The sequence below is a fragment of the Gallinula chloropus genome, assembly GCF_964237585.1.
Source record: "Gallinula chloropus genome assembly, chromosome: 1".
NCBI classification, from domain to species: Eukaryota; Metazoa; Chordata; class Aves; order Gruiformes; family Rallidae; genus Gallinula; species Gallinula chloropus.
The window spans coordinates 191741777-191761629 of NC_140085.1; the positions used below are offsets into that span (position 1 = coordinate 191741777).

The window sequence follows — 19853 nt, forward strand, 5'->3', positions numbered from 1 at the left end:
GGTATTGGTGGAGCATGTGGGGCTGTGAAGCCTGATTTACGCACACTGGTCATGGAGGAGGTCTGTCTGCATGTGTTTGCTGAATCAGAACATTGCTTTCAGCAGTGCCATGTGAAATGAAGAATTCAGTGGGAACTGTACGCTGTTCCTCTGAGGAATCAGCTAGTACAGTCTGACAGCGCTGCTTGTTTGTGGAACAGGTAGAAGGAGCACTGGGGGGTGGAAAAATGTGAAAGGAAAAGCAAACAGGGGGCTTTCCCCTTGGCAAAAAAACAAATCAGTTCTGTATAATTTAGATTATTGGATTAAAATTAGAGAGGTAGATGAATTTCTTTAGAATACTTGCCAAAAATTGTTTTTCCCTGGCACCTCCCGAACAGCTGCCTGTTGAAAGCACTGGTCATGTAAGAGGAGGGAGGCATGAGGAAGAGGAACGGGGATGCTTGAAACTGGATAGATAAAAGTTGAGATTAAAAGTTGGAGGAAAGTTGTTTCCAGGAGGCAGGAGCTGGACACTGGTGGTTCTCTCAACTTCAGGGATGTGAACATGGAGATGAAGGAGAAAAAACAGGAGGGAGATAGAGGAATATCTAAGAATTAATGCATTTTTTGTGAGATATTTTAACAGCTGGACCTCCAAGATTAATAATGCCAGGCTCCCATTTCAGTTATTTCTTCTTTTCACTATTTGCTCTTCTCTGTCTCTGTTTTTTGGTTTTTTGTGTTGTTTTTTTTGTTTTGTTTTGTTTTTTCACCTGTGCTTCATGTAGTTTCTCTGTGGCTATGCATCCAGCACATTTGGCCAGTCGCCCACACCCACACCAAAGGTAAACTGAATACATGAGTTCCTCTGTTGTATATTCACCTCTCCTTGACAAGGGTTGTGCTTTGCTCCTGTGGGTTTATTCCTCTTCCTGCACTGTCTATAGAGGATCCATTTCAATGTGATGAGGAGTAATTTTACAGCTTGCTGAATAGATGCAGGTGTATGACTGTGTGGTTTATTTCTAGGATTCAACTCAGAAGAGCTTTGTAATGATGGGAATTTGGTTTGGATAAAATCAGAACCAGCCCGAGCCAAAGTCTGGGGGATTTTTTTCTGATATTTGAATCATTTCAATTAACTTCAGATGGATCATCTGAGGGATCTGACTGCTTGTTATGGTGCCACCATTGGCTTCAACGGGACATTATTCCTCCATGCAACTGCAAATCTGGCCCTGTTTTGCCCTTTTTGGAGCAGGAAGCCAACAGTTGATGTATAGAGTGAGACGCCTGGATTGCATTTCTGGGCCACTTGGAAATGCCATCATTCTTGGGAGAGGTTAGGTCTTGTTCAAGGGAGAACTCAAAATCCAAGTCTTAAAAGATGAAGTTAATGTTGAACTATGCAATGATCATCAAAACAGGCTCTTGGCACCTTTTTTAGGTCTTTTCTGTTGCATCTCATCTCCTGACTGGTTCTGATGGCTTCCCAAACCTTTCTTGATAGATATTTGGCCGTAGGGTAGCATACTGTGTGCTAAAGGGTTTGTGATGTTAAGCTTTGTGACTCTGCTCACATTTCCACAGCAATCTTCCAATAGTCAGAGGATTATGTTAGACATGAACCTGACTTTGAAAACTGAGATCCTTGCATGGGGCTGAATTTCAACCTTCTTACCTCTGCAGTGTCTCAGGATGTTTGGACTTGGAATTCCAATGAGGGGAGTCTGACCCAAAATGACCCAAATCCATTCATTCCAGGGGTGGATTGCTTCTCCTTTGTGTCATCATTGCAAATTGTTTGGATAGCAACATCTCATTGGACCTTGCTGTAGGGTTGTAGCAGTAGCACACGCCAAAAAAATAATCCTTCCTGAGTTAGGATATGGTGGGATTAAGCTCAGGAGACAGAGAAATGAGAGAAGTAACACTGATGATTTCTGAGTTTTGTTCTTGTCACATTTATTGTCATAATACAGACTCATGTTTTGTAGGTTTTCTAATGATAAAATAATTTATCGTATTTGTTAGTCACTGAGGCAAGGGTAGAACAGTGAAGCCAAAAAAGATTTTCTAAATATATCGACATCAGTAAGATCTATAAAATGGGGGTTGAGTCAAAATAGTGATAATCAGCACTGTTACATGGCTTATGCCAACTTTGCATCTGAAGGCATGATCCAGACTGCACAGCCTTTAGGAGAGAGACTATCTCTTCACCATACGTCACTGCTGTGAAGGGACATCAACTTTCAATGGTCACTTGAGGCCACCAAAGTGACATTTCATGTAACAGAATAATAAGCAACAAGCATTATTTCTGTCAGGCTGCAGAAAAGGATGGGAACCAGCATGTCACATTGGCATGGCCAAGTTTAGTGACCTCACAACTGTAAAGAGATGGGAGGACAGTCCTTCATCCAGACCTTTCCTCCGAAGTATTGCTGGTGGTACATCAATTCCTCGTCCTTCCTTAACTCACCTTAAGTAATTAATCTTTCTGCATTTCCACTGAAGCAGGTCACCATCTCCCCAGCAAACCTAGCACTAATCACAGAGACCCTGATGCACCATGCAGCCTTCTCCTTTAAGCAGGAGAAAATGCAGCGGTATAACAGGAGGAACTCTTACCATTTCTGACTCAATGACATTTCTCCTTCTACTTGCTTTTCTCCTTGCTTCTGTTTACTTGGTTTAACTGGTACAAAGGAGAAAAAATAACCCAAACCAACTGATGATTGCCCTAGCTGGAAGTCCCACTCTGTATTAAGACCATCCTACTTAACATAACTTCATGTCCACCTTAATCCACTGAACCCACAGGGTGCAGGTAGGCTGGTTATTGCTTTCTCAGCCCTGGACACATGATAAGTACATAAATATGTCCAAGATAACAAAAGAAAGAGTCTGAAAAGGCCCCTAGATATTTTATAGCTTCACAGAGATGCTGGGAAATATTCTAATGCTCCATTTGTGCCATTGGGGATCTCATGGAGAACACCCTCTTGTGTCCTGCTGCTAATGCTCTACCTTGGCTTTTGTCTTTACGTTACTGCAAACAGCCATCTACCTCTCTGCCCAGACTGGCTTGAGGTGGCAAAAAGAGATGATGTTGAAGCATGTCTGAATGTCATGCTGAGCTGCACATCTTTGTGAGCATCTCTTTTGAGATGGTGTTTCTCAGTAAATCATGTAATTCTCTTATTTTTCATATTTTTATCTTCTTTTTTATTTTCTTTGATGATGAGCACAGGCTGAGTGATTACTCAATGCTATTGCACCTGTAAATGCTGCTCATCCTTCTCTATGACACACAGGTTATATTCTCCTGTATGCTAGGCTCTGTGTAGACACCAGTGAAGAGATAGTCTGTGTCCCAAAGATGCTACAGTCTCAGATTTTGAAAGCTAAAACATGTCTAGCCAGGAGAAAAGAATGTGTTCAGCTCTTTCTGCTTCAAGCTACATGGACTGTGCTTGTTTTGAGCTAAAAAATGCTCCTTCTCTGCAGTAAAACCTGTGGTTTTGGTGCCTCACTAGACTGTGTAGACAGGCTACTTTTTTTTGGTGCTGTATGGTTGGAATAAGGGAAGAGGTGTGATTCTCCCCATGCTGGTGTTGAGGTGACAGGGGAAAGGAACCCTAATGTCCAATGCAAAGCCTTCATCTGAGGTTTCACTGTGAAGGTGAGAGCCTAGTTAGTGCTTGTTTAGCTGGTGTGTACCCAGCATTGAGAAGGGTCTGTGCACAACTGTCAGGCCCTGGAAGCATGGGAATGGCTGGGATGTCTCACTCTTGAGAGGAGGAGCCCAGACAGCTCTGATGATTTACAAGAAAAGTTGCTTTCTGGGCGCTGTCCCTTTGCCCCCCTCTCCCAGCAAAAATCTCTCACATGTAAGGATGGAGATGGCAACAGTGCTTTTTAGCAGAGCCAGATGCATGTGATGAATAAATGCAAGGCATCAGCAACCTAGAGAGACAGGTCCTACCATCTAGGAGTGCACCATTCATGTGTTTCCCTTGTAGACCCCTGTACAAAGTCTTTCTACTACCATGGCTAAAAACTTCCAGCCAAGTCCCATTGATAAACCTGGCTAACATACAGTTGCTTCCAACTTTCAGCCCTGCTCCTGCATCTGTTGCTGCTTTTAACCCCTGCAGGTATCCTTTCGTGCAGAGCTAACCCCTTGCACATAATTAGCAAAGTGATAAGAAAACATTAATCAAAGCTATCCAAACCAGGATTCTTGCTGAAACAGCCTATTTCTCATCAAATATGTGATAGAATGTGACCACCACACTCTACAGTGCTCTGTAGAGCTGAGCAGTTGTATCCATTAATTACTCAAGATCTTTTAATGGTTTGTCCTTTGGGAGGGGGTATTTTGCTGGGAAAAATCACTGAAAGCCCCTGTGCCAAGCTCTGCTGGACAAGCAGGCCAGGTTTATCTGGTGTGTGCATGAGCTGGGTTTTCTCTTGTTGGAATTCCATGATAACTTTCTGTTTGTGTTGATTGGATTTGTCTCATCATCACATCCAACCTGAGCTGTGCAAACTCCTTCCCCATGGCAGGGAGGTTGGACTAGATGATCTCTAAAGTCCCTTTCAACACACACCGTTCTGTGATTTGATTGAATTTGTCAGTTTTGGGGTGGGGGGAGGGGGGATGAGGATGTTATCTATCAGGTTATTGATCATATACAACGAAGCATATGTAAAAGTTTTAGTAAAAATAGAAATAAAACTCACTGTCTTGCAAAACGTAGCAGCAAGACTAGTCCAAATGTAGACTTTATGACTCCACCCATGGCTTGAAATCCTGCAAAGAAGAGTAATTTTGGAGGAAACATGCAGTAGAACACTTCTGGAATCCTCCCTTTGCAATACCCCTGGCCATCAGGTCATGCCATAGTTTTCCCTATTTTTGATTCAGAGGAAGTCATATCGTGGTGCCCAACTCTTCCTTCAGCCCACCAGCCACACTCACTGCCCCACAAAGGCTCTCTGAACACCAAGCCCTACAAGATACACATCACCACTGCGGCTGATGTGTAAGGAGCTCAGGCAGAAGGGGCTATTTAGGGAAACCACTCCACTCTGCTCTGGAAATGCTTGCCCCAAACTGGAGATTGGATTATAAATTTAACCAAGGGAGTTAAAACAAGGAAAATGCTCAGAATCATCCTGATTCACCCCAAATACCCACCTCATTTGGTTTAGTTAATATTCTTTTCCAAACACAATTTGAAATTTCCATGTAGTACAGGCTGAGGACTATAGACTTTTTCAGCTCCAACTGGAGCTCTTGCAGTCACCCCACAGTGAATATGCCTTTAGCTTGTTTTTTCACCCTGCATGGGTCTCTGGTCCTACACCCCAGGGAGTAGAAGAGGCTCAGCCTGACATAAGGAACCACAATAGAGGGTTGGCATGGTCATGCTGCGAGGCATGGGGCCAGGGAGGCCCAAGCCATTCCCCAGGAGCATCCCTGGGCAAATGCATCATCCCAAGCTGCAAAACAGAGATATCTGATGGCCCAGAAGGGACTATCTGTTCTCACGGGCAGATCTTCCTCGTGGATCTGCACAGGGAAGTGGGGATTGCCACTCACACAGGGAGGTTTTAGCAGGAGAAACGAAATCATGTCACTTTTCCTCCCTGGGTACCAGCATATGGAGCAGGCTGCCAGAGTCTGGCCGTTGTGAGCTCACTAGCTCTGCCCTGCCCCTCTCCTGCTGCAACGCTCAACCACCTCTGGCCCCGATCCCTCCTCCAGCCCCGGCTGTCACAGGAGGTTCCCAGGGACGTGGCCAGAGGGGAAAGGCACTGTTATCCTTTCATTTCCTGAGCCCGCTCTGCTGCGGTTTTGCAGGGAGCAGAGACGAGGAAACGCTCGCCGACACTCAGCAGCCAGTTTAAGCGGTCTCTGGAGCTGTTGATGAGGACTCTCAGCGTGTGCCAGCCCTTTTTTGTCCGCTGCATCAAGCCCAATGAGTACAAGAAGCCCATGGTAAGTCCTGCTTTTGTCTCTTGGTAGGTTTTTGTACAGGGAATGCCTTCAGGGTCACTCTGCCCTGGAGCCAATGGCAAAAAATTCATGGAGCTGGCATTGGCCCTGGGTGCTTAGATAACCAACCTTCAGCCCTTTCTGCAAGCAAGGGAGTCATCAGAGGATTGGCAAAATAGGTCACTTTCTTTGTGATCCAACAGCACCCCAATACTTTTTGCGGAGAGGAGCTCCTGCTTTTGTCCTTCTTCCCGAGGACAACCTCAAGGAGCCCTTTATCCTGTAGGAAATGCCTCTGGACTTCTACAGGGTATAGGTGCCTTCCTACTAGAGGCTTCAGCTGAGCTGTAGGACCCTGGGTTTGATCATATTGCAGGGTTCAGTGTTTCCTAAAAGTGATTCAGTGCTCATGTGTGTTTTCTACCAAATCTTTGCTTCCAGGGACTCTCACTCTTTCACCACTGTTAGATCCTTCCAACTGTTTGGGGCATTTTTAGTACCAAATGTGAAAGCACAATTCTAAAAGCAGAGGGAAAAGAGGCAAAACAGCACACAGGAAAGGTGAGAGGAATTATTTTGCTGATTCCCTGAGAGTTGCTACAAAAGCAGTGAACACTCCAGGGACAACTTGGGGAGCAAATGAAAAGGGATGAGATGGCTGTAAATCCTGCTGACCACAAACAGGTCATGGAAGGGACTCTGAGCTTTGCACGAAAAAGTAAGCATTAGGCAGGTGTGGAATACTCCATACCCACTGCCAGCACCTTGCAGGATGGGACCCTCGTGCTGTTAGCAATCACTGTTAGCTGCTCATCACTCTTAACAATGATACTATTTGGGGAGGGAAGTTTTATTTAATAACCATTTCAGCTTCTGTGAGTCCCATGCCTTTGCACTTCAGTAGTAGTTAATCAAGCCAGAGCTGGAGCTTTATCTAAAGTCTGTTAGCAAAGCTCAGCTGAGAGCAAAAAAAGCATAAATTAATGAATTTCAGAGTTGATACCTAAAAGCAGTGTTTTTCTGCAACTTATACTTGCTGTTTGGTGAACTTAATATGATGCAGGAGAAAGTTTGGTGGCTTTCTCAGAGCAGTTTATGGTACCCTTATCCTGGTTTTGGTGAGCAGAAAAAGGCACCTAATAGCAATTTCAGGGAATATTTTGGGTTAATATTTAACAGTATGTCTGGTTTGAGATTATAATCTGAGTTGAGATCAAACCAAGAACATGGGAGATGTTGAAAAGTCGATGTACGTTCTGATGCTAACAAATTATTCCCAATGCCCTTGCTGACTTTGAGCTGCTTCTATCCTGCGATACTTATGATTCAATCTGGCATTTTGTGTCCCACACAGCAGGTCTGTATTTCATCAGTTCTTAGAGGTGCTAGGCCAGAAGTCTCTGTCCAACCCTCTTACCTACAAAACTTTCAGTGGACATAAAAACAGCTATAAGTTTGAGAGAATCAGGCACAGAAAAATTAATTGCCCCATTAAGGTGGATGAACTAGATATAATTTATTGCTAAATTTATTTTTGGCCCTGGTTTAATAACACAAAGGGGAGAAAAAATCCCAGATAACGGTACACAGAGCTGTGCAGGCTGATTGCAAAAGAGAACATTTTCTGGGAGTTCATTTTCTGTCCCTGACTTTGAAGGAAAGTGTACTGATAGTGATAGGAAATGGAATAGTGGGAAGTGAAAGGTCAGTGGAAAGTCCTGACTGTTACTTTATGTTATTTTAAAACTTTGCTTCCTTCTAAAATGTGCTTTGGGGAAACAAAAAATAAATTGTCTGTATCAGGATGCTGGCTGGAGTGCTTTGGGTCTGTACCTTGTCCCATGCTGCTGCTCCTGAGCATTGCTCTGTTTTTCTGGTTAGTCTGAGAGAAATGCATGGGATGAATTAGGCAAAAAATAATGCAGAGAAAGCCAAAACTGTCTCCTACAGTCCATTAACACGGGTGCCTCATCAGACCTTGATGCCAGAAAGCTCACTGTTTCCCATATGTGCAATGACCTAGCCCTGCAGACTCTGGAAGGTTGTTTTGAAGCCCACAAATACCCTTCTGTTTCACGGTGGGGGGAGACAGTAACACACACCTCTTCCATTTGCACAGCTCTTGTCCCCACTCTTCAATACACACTGTAGATAATGGTTTGGGTTGGAAGGGACCTTAGAGATCATCTTGTTCCAATTCCCCTGCAGTGAGCAAGGACAGTAGACCAGGTTACCCAAAGTCCCATCCAGCCTGGCCTTGAACAATTCCAGGGATGGGGCATCCACAACTTCCCTGGGAAACCTGTTCCAGAGCCTCACCACGCTCACAGTGAAGTATTTCTTCCTTATATCTAATCTAAATCTGCTATCTTCCAGTTTATAGCCATAGTCTTTGGGGATCAGGATCTGTCTTATGTGAATCCAGCCCTTTCATTGTTAAGTGGCTGCTATGAGCTAGTCAGGGCAGATAGATAACACCCTGGCAATAACTCTTTGGCCAAGGCTAGGGTTTACTGTCCCAGCTTTCTGTGGTGTGCCAACACCATGGTACATCTGCCTTTATTTTACACTTTTTGGATGCTCCCAGCAGACAACATCAGGTTCCTAGGAGGTGCACTAAGGGCTTCAGGATCCTCCTCAATGCACTAAAGCATTGAGGCAACAGCAGGGATGTTCCCAAACCTCTGTTTCCTTCAGAGGATCTGCCCATCTAGCAACACCATTCACTATCCACCCAGAGGTGCCTAAAACAAGGGACAGCAGCAAGGTTTATAACCAAAAATCTTATAGGACTGACTGGGTTACCTAAGTCTACTGTCTGGCCTTGAAACAGTCCATCACTTGTCTGGAGCAGCCATGGACACTGGTCTGAGATTTGTCCTTTCCCTAAAACCTTCAGCTGGTTTCATTTCATGTTAAGCTCCTCAGATGTCCTTCTGACTACAGGGTGGTTTGATGATTACAGGCTTATTTCAGAGCCTCAACATCTCTAAGGCTGCATTCTGTGTGACTTTGGGGTGTCATCTACTGGTACAGACCTTTGAATGTCTGAGCCTTCACTGATATAGTCTGCTTCTTCTGCCTGCAAAACAGTACTGCCTTGCCCATGCAGGAGTGCTGTGATCATGCTGGCTGGTAAAGCTCAGAATGGTGGTCAGAAGTTTGTGACCATGAGGGGTCATTGCAAGCATGACTGTACAGTTTGACCCTTGTAGATAAGGCATTCTGCCCATTTTTCCAAAGCAATGTTCACTGTTGCATCTTGCTCTCCAGTTCTCTCAGGCCTTTGTGTAATGCATAGGGCACACTCCTGGGTCCACCATGTGAAGGGTTTGGTTGGATGCCTGACTTGGTTGACCAACACATCTTCAGAGTCACAGCTCTTTGATGGCAGACCCAGGCCAAGATGTGCAATCAAACCACTGTGTCCTGTAACCTCCCCCCCAGCTGTTTGACCGGGAGCTGTGTGTCCGTCAGCTGAGGTACTCAGGGATGATGGAGACCATCCGGATCCGCCGAGCCGGCTACCCCATCCGCTACACATTTGTGGAGTTTGTGGACCGGTACCGGGTGCTCATGCCTGGGGTGAAGCCAGCGTACAAGCAGGTCAGCATTTTCTTGCACCAGTAACGATTGCTCTCCAGAAATACTTACAGGGTCCATATCCTCTCCAAAAGCAATTTTCAACATTTGATCCTCAGATGTTGCAGTGGTGCTCTGGGCTTTCACAGTGAAAGAAAAATGGTTACGGGGCTGTGAGGGACAGGTGGCAATATTCCGCCTGTCCCTCTCTGTCACCTTGAATGTGGTGACAGTCAAGCCGTGATAACTTCATTAGCAGAAAACTGCTGGAATTGGGACCAGAAGAGGTCCCTGATGGGCTTGGGAGGAGCAATGGGTGAGGCTGGTCCTGGTGAATCTCACATCCTCTCCTTCCAGGGTGACCTGCGTGGTACTTGCCAGCGCATTGCTGAAGCGGTGCTTGGGAAGGATGATGACTGGCAGATTGGCAAGACAAAGATATTCCTGAAGGTAGGTGGTTCTCCATGTCCCCCCTGCCATCTGGGACCTTTATACGTGAAGGGGTCTCCTATCATCCCCTTTTTCATCACCAGACCCTTTCCCATGGTCTATGGGCTGTTGTGCAGTGGGTTTGGGGCCGGTTTAGGAAGCATTGGGCAGGAAGAAGTCCTGATGCTCTGCCAGCATTGGTGCATGCACATACCCATATGGAGACAGAAATACACAGAGCACACAGCCTATTGCCTCCAGGGCTGAGCCACTCAATCTCACTTCCTGCCTTCACCCAAAAGGCACAGCAGCTGGAGGGATGTCCATGCAAAGACCTGCAGAGAGAAGGACTAAGAGCACAACAGGCTTACTGTGATTTCAGCATGTCCTTGCACAGCCCAGCATATTCCCACAGCCTCCCTCTCTGCTTTGGTCCAGCTGACACAGAGCAGCCCAACGTTGCAGGTTGCAGCCCCATTCACACTCAAGTCTCCTTACAAATCCACTCCTGCGTTGCTCTGGGAAGGTGAGGCTGAGCTGGCCAGGAATTAGGTTGGAAGTTGCCTCTCTTGCACAAAAATCTCAGCAACAAACCCTGACTGCTTATGCCTAAATTAACCCCAACCCCATCACCAGTACAAACACCCCCATCTCTTACCCAGAAGCTGTTCCCACTAGTTGCTCTTTCCAGAGCCTGTTATCAAGATCTTGCAGCTGTCAGGGCAGGAAACAGAGAAATCAGGAGGCCCCAAGGGACTGCATGAGATTGAGCAAAGCAGGAAACGTGTGGAGCTGCCTCTGCTGCACCCAGCGCAGCAGGGCTCAGAGTGTTGTCACTGTGAAAGAAAGAGGAGTTACAAATTACATGGGAGGAATCGATAGAAAATGTAGACTGGTGTAACTGAAAGCCTCAGGGCAAGGAAATTCACTATTTTGAGGAGCTGTTTTGACCTTAAAGTATAGAAGCATGGCAGCCTTGCTGGAGGGAGCAATGGGACTCGAGCAGCCTGGAATTTGTTCCCAAACCTCTCCAATGCAGCTAGGAGCTGTTGGCACTGTCAAGGAGATCTGCATGAAAGGAAAACATACTTTGCTTGATTTCAGACTCTAAAGTACTGTATGTGCAGCTTCTGGATGCTCTGGCTCTCTTGGGAATAAAGACAGTAGATCACTAGGGTTTAGGTTAGGATTTCCCCAGTGCATAGGTGAGGTGATACATGGGATGTAAAATGTCCCAAGAGTTTATTTTAGACATCTCCTCTGGGGAAGTGCCTTGTATGATCCCTCCTGCCACATCAGGCAGACGGAGAGCTTCAGACATGGGTGCTGTGTTTTTTCCTCCCACAGGACCATCATGACATGCTGCTGGAGATTGAGAGAGACAAGGCCATCACGGATAAAGTCATTCTCATCCAGAAGGTGGTCCGTGGGTTTAAAGACAGGTAGGTGTGAGCCCCACTGCCAGGCAGGAGGTGAGCTATGTGAGATGCTTCATCCAGCAAGGAGCTCACCCAGTTCTCACCTGACCTGTCTTGCCTGCTGCTAGGGAGAGGGGACCCTGATGTGTTGGCGCACAGGTGCAGCAAGTATTGGAGGAAAAAAGTAGAGGAAACGAGAGGAAGACTATCATCTGCCTCAAACATGGACAGAATAGGACCTTCTGTCCCTGTTCAGTCTTCGGGGAAACTGTTGTTTGTTATGGCCATGCAGCAGTGGGACTCTGAGCCTGGACTGCAATGGGACCATTGGCTTATCTGTTGTGATTAATGTTGCTCTCCCCAAAGTCCAGTTGGTTCATGACTCCTTCCTTTGGAGACCAGTTGCCAGACAAGTAGGAGGACAAGTAGCCCATTAGAAGCTTATGGAATAGTTGTGGAAGAATAGGAGGGGATGTAGCCAAGGACATCCTTCATCAACAGAGGAGAGACAGTTCTTGGGGCTTTGTCCTCTTTGAGTGTCTGAGCCATGTCTGTGACTCAGGTTGTGCCTTGGGTTTTTGTCATGGTTTTGTTCAACCCAACAGCTAAGCTCACTCCTCCCCTCCAAAGGTGATTGGGAGGAGAATGAAAAAAAACCTTGTGGGTTGAGATAAAGATAGTTTAATAGGATAACAAAAGAAGATAATAATAATCACAGAATCACAAGGTTGAAAAAGATCTTTGAGATCACCAAGTCCAACAGTTCCCATCCTATGCTAAACCATATGCCTAAGTACCTCATCTACCCTTTTTCTAAACACAGCCAGGGAAGGTGACTTAACCCCCTCCCTGGGAAGCCTGTTCCAGGCCCTGACAACTCTTTCAGTCAAAAAAACTTTTTTTCTAACATCTAATCTGACCCTGCCCTGGTGCAACTTTGTGCCATTTCCCCTTGTCCCATCTCCTGTCACTTGGCTGAAGAGATCATCGCCCACCTCTCTACAACCTCCTGTCAGGTAGTTGTAGGCAGTGATAAGTTCAATTATTAAAAACAAACAAACAATAAAACTAATAAATATTATCACAATAATAATAATAAAAATACAATTGTGCATCACACATGCAAAAGAAGAATAAAGCAATCTTACACCCAGTTTGTTTCCAAGCAGTGATCCCACTTCCCAGCTTGCTTCCCCAGGTATATCTGGAGAGTGATGTTCTACAGTCAGGAATATCTCTTTGGCCAGGCTGATCAGCTGTCCTGGCTGTGCTCTCCTAGCTTCTTGTGCACCTGTCAGGGTGTGAGAATCTGAAAAGTCCATTACGTAGTGTAGACACTACAACAACCTAGCAAGTGGTAACTTGGTAAAAGCACTAACTAAAGCATCAGTGTGTTATCAATATTATTCACATACTAAATCCAAAACACAGCACTATGCCAGCTACTAGAAAGGAAAATTAACTCTCAGTTGAAATCAGAGGAGGTTTGCAGAAAGGTCATATGCCAAATAACTCAGTAATCCTTTCCACAGTAATCCCAGTGAGATCCCAAAGTCCTTCCAATGCAGTTGTCCCCAAGGTGTCTACAGGTTAGATCAGGTCAGTCTAAAGAGGGTGGGAGAAGAAGAAAGGGGTAAGACAGTGGTGCTGCTGAAGTTTGCTCTTGATCATTTGGGTGAGATAGAATCTGGGACTGAAGCAGGGAGAGCAGGCAGGGAAGGGAATTTAGATGAGAGAGGAGAGTACAGCAGGGTAACAGAAGGGGACCAATCTCAGCATCTGCTGCTTTGCCATTCACATAACCTGGCAGATTCTGCCTGCAGAGACCTATCAGAGAGAGCCCCTCCAGATCTTTTTACGATAGCAAGGAGAGCTGGGGGGGAGGGAGAAATTTTGAGACCGAACGTGCAGTGTTTACTTCACCTGGATGCTCAGTTTCAAATCTCCAGAGAATGAGGCCCAGGAGATGATAACCTGCATCCAGACCTCAAAGGCAAGTGACTGAAATGCCTTTGCAGGTCCAATTTCCTGAAGGTGAGAAATTCAGTCCTGATGATTCAGAGATACTGGCGTGGACATAACTGCAGGAAGAACTATGGTGCTGTAAGTATGGGGGTGCTTTGTCACACCTCTCACTTCCTAACTTTTTCATCTGGGACATATGGAAGAGTTTCCTGGCTCAAAATATCTCACTGAGTATAGGAGGGGGTGGGATTGGCTTTTATCAGCTGGTACAATGAATGGGGGTCTGCTTTTGCTGCTTTGCCTTCTCATTGAAAAGAGCATCTAACCACCTCCTAGGTATCCTTTTCCCTTTTAGATGACCATTGCACAAACCGTTCACTTGGGGTTTTAAAAGTCTTCCCCTAGTTTCCAGGTGACTGAAAATTCAAGAGCAGCTTCCTCTGAAAAACAGATTCCATCTCCAGGTGGGATTGTACCTGGGTTTCTCCTCAATCCAGTCATGGCCCTCTTCTCTCCCTATCCCAGCTGATACTAACATAACTGCAGGACATTGGGAAAGTGTGTTTGGGTTTTAAAGTGTTTTGATATCATCCTCCAAGCCTGCAACCTGATAGGAAGAGCCACTTCCAGGACGTTCAGGATGCTGCCTCCTGCCATGAAACAGCACCTTGGCTGTCAGGCAGGAGGTCTGCAGATGTTAGACCTCCATGGGAGCAACCCTTATGGCTTGTGGCTACCTTAAGATGACCAACCAGATGTCCTGAGCCCTCTCAAAAGCAGAAACTCTGTAGGACTCGGTGGGGAAGAAACTGCCCTTTTCCTTCCTGGGCTTTGAATCAGTGTGGCAGCAGGAGGGCTTAATTTCTCCACCCTCTTGGAGAACCTCCCTCCCAAAGTCCTGTCCTAGTGGGGGCTGATTTCTTATTTACAGCAGTGTAAGAAGGAGATTAGCAATGTAAATCTGCTTAGGATGGGGCGAGCTCCTGGGCAGCGGGGTGGTTTCATCCTGCTTCCTCTTGCAGATGCGGATTGGCTTCCTGAGACTGCAGGCCCTCTACCGATCCCGCAAGCTCCACAAGCAGTACCACATGGCTCGTCGGCGCATCATCGAGTTCCAGGCGCGATGCCGGGGCTACCTGGTCCGTAGGGCTTTCCGCCACCGCCTCTGGGCTGTCCTCACCGTCCAGGCGTATGCTCGGGGCATGATCGCCCGAAGGCTGTACAAACGCCTCAGAGGGGAAGTAAGTAACATGGAGGAGAGGTCAGTCATGGGAACTGGAGGTGGGGAGAGAGGAAATCAACATTCTTCTGCATCAAAGATGCAGGGATAGGTTTTTAAAGAGCAAAAATAGAATTTAAAAAATATATATATGATTATTCAGAAGGGCTGTTGTGTTTATTCCCTCAGTATCATCGACGCCTGGAAGCAGAGAAACTTCGTCTGGCAGAAGAGGAACGACTCCGTAAGGAGATGAGTGCCAAGAAAGCCAAAGAGGAAGCAGAAAAGAAGCACCAAGTATGCGGGGACTGATCTCTTTCTGGGGCTCTTTCTCTGTTTTCCAGGGACTGTTTTTGCTCCTTTGAGAGGGAATGCCAAAAATATCTGAGGGATTTCTGCCTTGCATTTAGTTCATTAAAGCACTCTGTGCTGTAACTAGTTTGAAGCTGCTCCAGAATTTCTGATCTGCTGCACAGGAATGCCAGAGATTACAGTTATTACTTGCTTGCTTTTGCTGCCATACAAAGGCTGAAGGGTGAACTGGGACACTGTGAGTGTGTGCACGCACACAGGGTTGTTGTATAAAAGATAAAATTGAGGTCAGTGAGAGTTTTTGTGCATGGACCAAGCCCTCTAAACAGGCACTAAAGAAGGAGAAAATGCTGTTGCTTTGTCCTTCCGCAGTTATGAAACCGAGGCATGGACGTGTCACTGATTTGCTCCAAGTCACATTGCTGGGATACTGCCCCAAGCACCAGGCAGCTTGCCTTCCTAAAGCCAGGCTCTGCAGAATTTAGTCCCAGCTCTTTGGATGGATAAGTTTAGTCATTGTACTTGTCCTCTTTCAGGTACGACTGGCCCAGCTGGCACGGGAAGATGCAGAGAGAGAAGTAAAGGAGAAGGAGGAGGCACGTCGGAAGAAAGAGCTCTTGGAAAAAATGGAAAAAGCACGTAATGAGCCAGTGAATGACTCAGAAATGGTGGACAAAATGTTTGGATTCCTGGGGACGACCTCCTCCCTGCCTGGACAGGAGGGACAGGCACCAAATGGCTTTGAGGTACTGGAGATATCCATGAGCTTGGCTATGACATGGAAGACTAGCAACACATTAGTGAATCAGGGGGAAGTGGGGCAATCCAAAAGGGGCTTTGAAGGCTTCCTTCAAGACTAAGCTATTTGCATGGCCTCAGAGGGGATCCATGCTGTGGCTGGGGACAGGCAGGCAGTTTGCAGGCTTTCTCTGGGGCTGCTGTATGGAGGGAAGCAGTATTGCACTTGAGATCCTCTGCTTTGTGGTTTGTCATGGCTCATGACATTTAGCTCTTAGACATCCTTTCCCCATGCTAGGAGTGGGGCCGTGCTTGATGCTTCTCCTGTGTCTCTGGGGACATGCCTGGGTACAGGCATGCCCTTCGTGACTTGGGCTTTGCATGGGCTATAGAGTTATATGTCACAGCTTTCCCTCTAGATAGCTGCTTCTTTTGGGATGGGAATTGAATGGGCAGAAAGTCAGGCCCAAGGCAAAATGGTAGTTCAGTATCCAAAGGCAAGCCAAATGCCTCACATGTCCTTTCCCACCAGGATCTTGAGAGAGCTCAGAAGGAGCTGGAGGAAGAAGACCTTGATGCAGCATTACCTCTCCCAGAGGAAGAGGAGGAAGACCTCTCAGAGTACAAATTTGCCAAGTTTGCTGCCACATATTTCCAGGGCACAACAACACACACATACATCCGCCGACCTCTCAAGCAGCCTCTCTTGTACCATGAGGATGAAGGAGACCAGTTGGTGAGGCAGGGGATGAAAAGCCTCAAGCAGGGCAGGGTGGGTTGGAACAAGCCAAAGGGTACCAGAAGTTTCTCTTGGGGATATACTGGTATGCTCATGGTCTGATAGAGACCACAGCCCTCATCCACTGCTCCTGTGTCAGTAGACATTGTCCCTCTAGCATGCTTTGAGCACTAACAAGGTAAGTGTTGGCGGGACATAGCGATGAGTTCATCTCTGTACCTTGATATTTGTGTTAGGATAATTAATGACGTTCTCTGGGCTCGGGGCATAGATGACGCAAATTGTTAAGCAATTGTCACTTGTGAAGCAGCTGCTTGGCAGCTGGAAAAGCTGCTTCTTACCTTACCAGTGCAGAGCTAACAGAGGAGAAATGCTTGCCCTGTAACCAGCAGAAGAACCATAATGAACTTGGATGGCTATAGTGAAGATTACACTGGCCATGAACTTGTCTTCATCATGGTTCTCCTTCCCCTCTGCAGTGGGTTAGGAGCTGCCAATTGCAGCTCTTCTGCAAGTTTGGCATCTCCTAGCTAAGAAGCAAACTTCTTGCAGTGTGCACAAAGACACCCATGATGGCAGGAGCACAGAGGCTGAATTTGTGGTCCCAGCCACCAGCCTGCTTGGCTTGCTCAGGTGGGATGTTGATTGTGGGGAAAAACTGTTATGTTTGGCATGGGAAAGTGTTTTATCTCCTGTAGATGTACAGGGAGATCACAGTGGTGATCCTGATGGACTCAGCACAGCTTGACCGCCCCATCTTTGGCTAATTAATGTAACTTTCCTTTCAAACAGGCAGCACTTGCTGTGTGGATCACTATCCTCCGTTTTATGGGAGACCTCCCTGAGCCGAAATATCATACAGCCATGAGTGATGGTGGTGAGAAAATACCAGTGATGACAAAAATCTATGAGACTCTTGGGAAGAAGACCTATAAGAAAGAACTGCAGGCTCTGCAGGGAGAAGGAGAGGTAACTGCTCCAGCTGTGAAAGAGATGCTGTTGTTAGGAGCTGGATATTGAAATGTGTTGGAAATAAATTACTTGTGGGGCTTGCTGCAGGCAATCAGTTTGTCAATTTTATTTGCAATTGTGCTATGAAGGGAGAATTGCTTGTGTCAGGTGATGATCCTGTCCTTTCTTATTCATTTCCCCCACCAATACAGTAGGGAAAGTGCCCCAATATCTCTCATGGGGACTTTGATCTCTCTCCTCATCCTTGTAAGGCAGAAATACATGGCAGGGGAATGTGATGTCCTGCGTCATCATCCCTCATTTGGGGATTTCTTTCTGATCTGCCCTGGGTGAGAAGAGACTAAATTAAAAATGTGCCCTTAATCTTGGAGCAGGAAGCAAAGAGTTGCCAGGAGATTAAGCTGCTGAAATAATTAAAGAAAAAAAAATCCCTATTGCATCCTCAGTGCATTCTGGGATGTCACTTTGTTTTAAGACCCCTCCCAGATAAGACATTGTTCTGGATAAATTGCTGTCCATAGCACTGATATGCTTTCATCTTTGACAATTGTTTTATTCAATCAGACAAGATATTATCTAGTACTGGGGTCTTCTAGATGGCACTGCTGCGTTTTCCAAGAAGTTTTCTGTGGTATCAGGACAAGCCCCTACAACATTTGGAGATGTAAACTAACAAATCTCCTAGTTTTTAGAGACAGTGATATTATTCAGCACTTTCAGTGAATTACCTGAAGAGAGTAGCTTCACCTGGATTGTAATTCTGTAAGAATATACACCAAGAATCACCTTTAGTTCCTTCTGTCTATTGTTTCTTCCTTGTTTATTACAAAAAGTCATATTTTGGCCAATTGAGACATCAGATAATACAGAAGAGAAGGAAAATTTAAGCTGTCATTTTTGCCTGTGATTACATCTGCTCTGCAGTGTACACAAAGGTGCAGAGAGACGTCTGAGCTGACCCTGAGCATGATGGTATACAAATCCAGGTTTGCAGTATCAGCTTGGTTTTATAATGGATATAAAGATACAAGTGGATATTACACCTGTGCAGCTCAAAGTGATGATCTGGTATAAATGAACAGTCTTTTCAAAACTTTTTAATGGGGAGAAGTTAATTGAGTTAATTATCCATAACATTTTAATCCCACAGTTGGCATACAGTTGACATAAAAGTAGAAAGCCAACAGTAACTTGATGGTATGTAGTCAGTGCCTGGGTCTGTCATCAGATTTGTTCTTCTGGGAAACCTGATAGACGACGGAGGTGGTTGATGGTGATGAAAACACAATGGGTAACTACCTGTCCATGAATTGACTTCCAGCTCACAAGCCTGCTGTGCAAATGGCTCATCTCCAAGAGTGGTCTTGCTTATCTCATTTGTGATGTATGAACAATTCTGAATGGGACACAGCAGAACTGGGTAGACAGAAGTTGAAACAGACACTTACCCTGTAGGGATGGGATGGGATATGATAGAATGGAATGGAATGCAATGCGATGCAATGTGATGCAATGCGATGCAATGCGATGCAATGTAATGGAATGCAATGGAATGGAATAGAAGAGTGGGGAAGAGGGAAGAGGGAAAAGGCTAGAGGGAGGGAAGGAAAGCAGGCAGGGGAGGAGAAATGAATAATATTTCAGTTGAAAGGATCAATAATTCAATTGAAATGTACCTATAATGATCACCATCTGTATGACCACTTTAGGACTGACCAAAAGTTAAAGCCAATTAAGGACATTATTCAACATAACTTTTTTCAGATATCCCCAATATGTAGTTTTGGTCTTGGGGGGTGGTTAGTGTTTCACCGATTAGAGAGTATCTACAAAATTCAGAGTCAGATCTGGGTTATCTCAGGAGGCACAGAAATATGGGTCCACACTTCTGCTTCCAGCCAGGCTCTGAAAGAGCTCAATCAGTGCCCAGGATTATTGGAGTTTTGCAGAAGCCCAGGAGAGACAGATAAAGCACATACTTGGCCAGGGGAGCACTTACAGGGCAGGGTGCTGTGTCTCACCTCATTGCACCTCACGCTTCTTTCTTTGCAGAGTACTCACATTGATGGGCACAAGAAGAACAGTGTGCGGCACAAACTGGTCTCCTTAACACTCAAGAAGAAATCCAAACTGACGGAGGAGGTGAGAGGAGACATTTGGCCGCCTGGCAGCACAAGTGCCGTTGGATTGTCTGCAGCCCTCTCTGACTCTCTTCTGCTTTTCCCTAGACAACATAGAACCAGCCCTCCTCTGGGTTTGGCGCTACCTGTCTCTCTGCCTGAAAGATTTAAGGAGTGTTTAAGGGGAAAGGTTGGCTTCCCGTGTCTCCTTGAGTCATTCTGCACTTCGCGCCGGCCTCCCCTCGGCTCCCGTTCTCCATCCATCCAGCACCTTCCCACCCCTCTTGCACTGCCCTCCCTCCAGCTATTGATACCTCCCACCACTCTGTGATGGTCTGAATGTTATCCCTGCTTTTAGTTTCCTGCC

The 19853-nt window shown here is 46.0% G+C and overlaps 1 protein-coding gene across 2 annotated transcripts in view; it reads left to right on the forward strand.

The window, feature by feature from the left end:
* The window catches only part of MYO7A (myosin VIIA), a 65339-nt gene that overhangs the window by 20702 nt on the left and 24784 nt on the right, over positions 1-19853 (forward strand). For both annotated transcript variants that reach the window (XM_084279532.1, XM_084279533.1), the window contains exons 14-24: positions 5858-5995; positions 9440-9598; positions 9932-10024; positions 11351-11445; positions 13440-13524; positions 14409-14627; positions 14795-14902; positions 15454-15663; positions 16188-16391; positions 17187-17363; positions 19419-19508. In XM_084279532.1, coding sequence (XP_084135658.1) covers positions 5858-5995; positions 9440-9598; positions 9932-10024; positions 11351-11445; positions 13440-13524; positions 14409-14627; positions 14795-14902; positions 15454-15663; positions 16188-16391; positions 17187-17363; positions 19419-19508 — 1578 coding nt within the window. The remainder of the gene's footprint in view (positions 1-5857; positions 5996-9439; positions 9599-9931; positions 10025-11350; positions 11446-13439; positions 13525-14408; positions 14628-14794; positions 14903-15453; positions 15664-16187; positions 16392-17186; positions 17364-19418; positions 19509-19853) is intronic.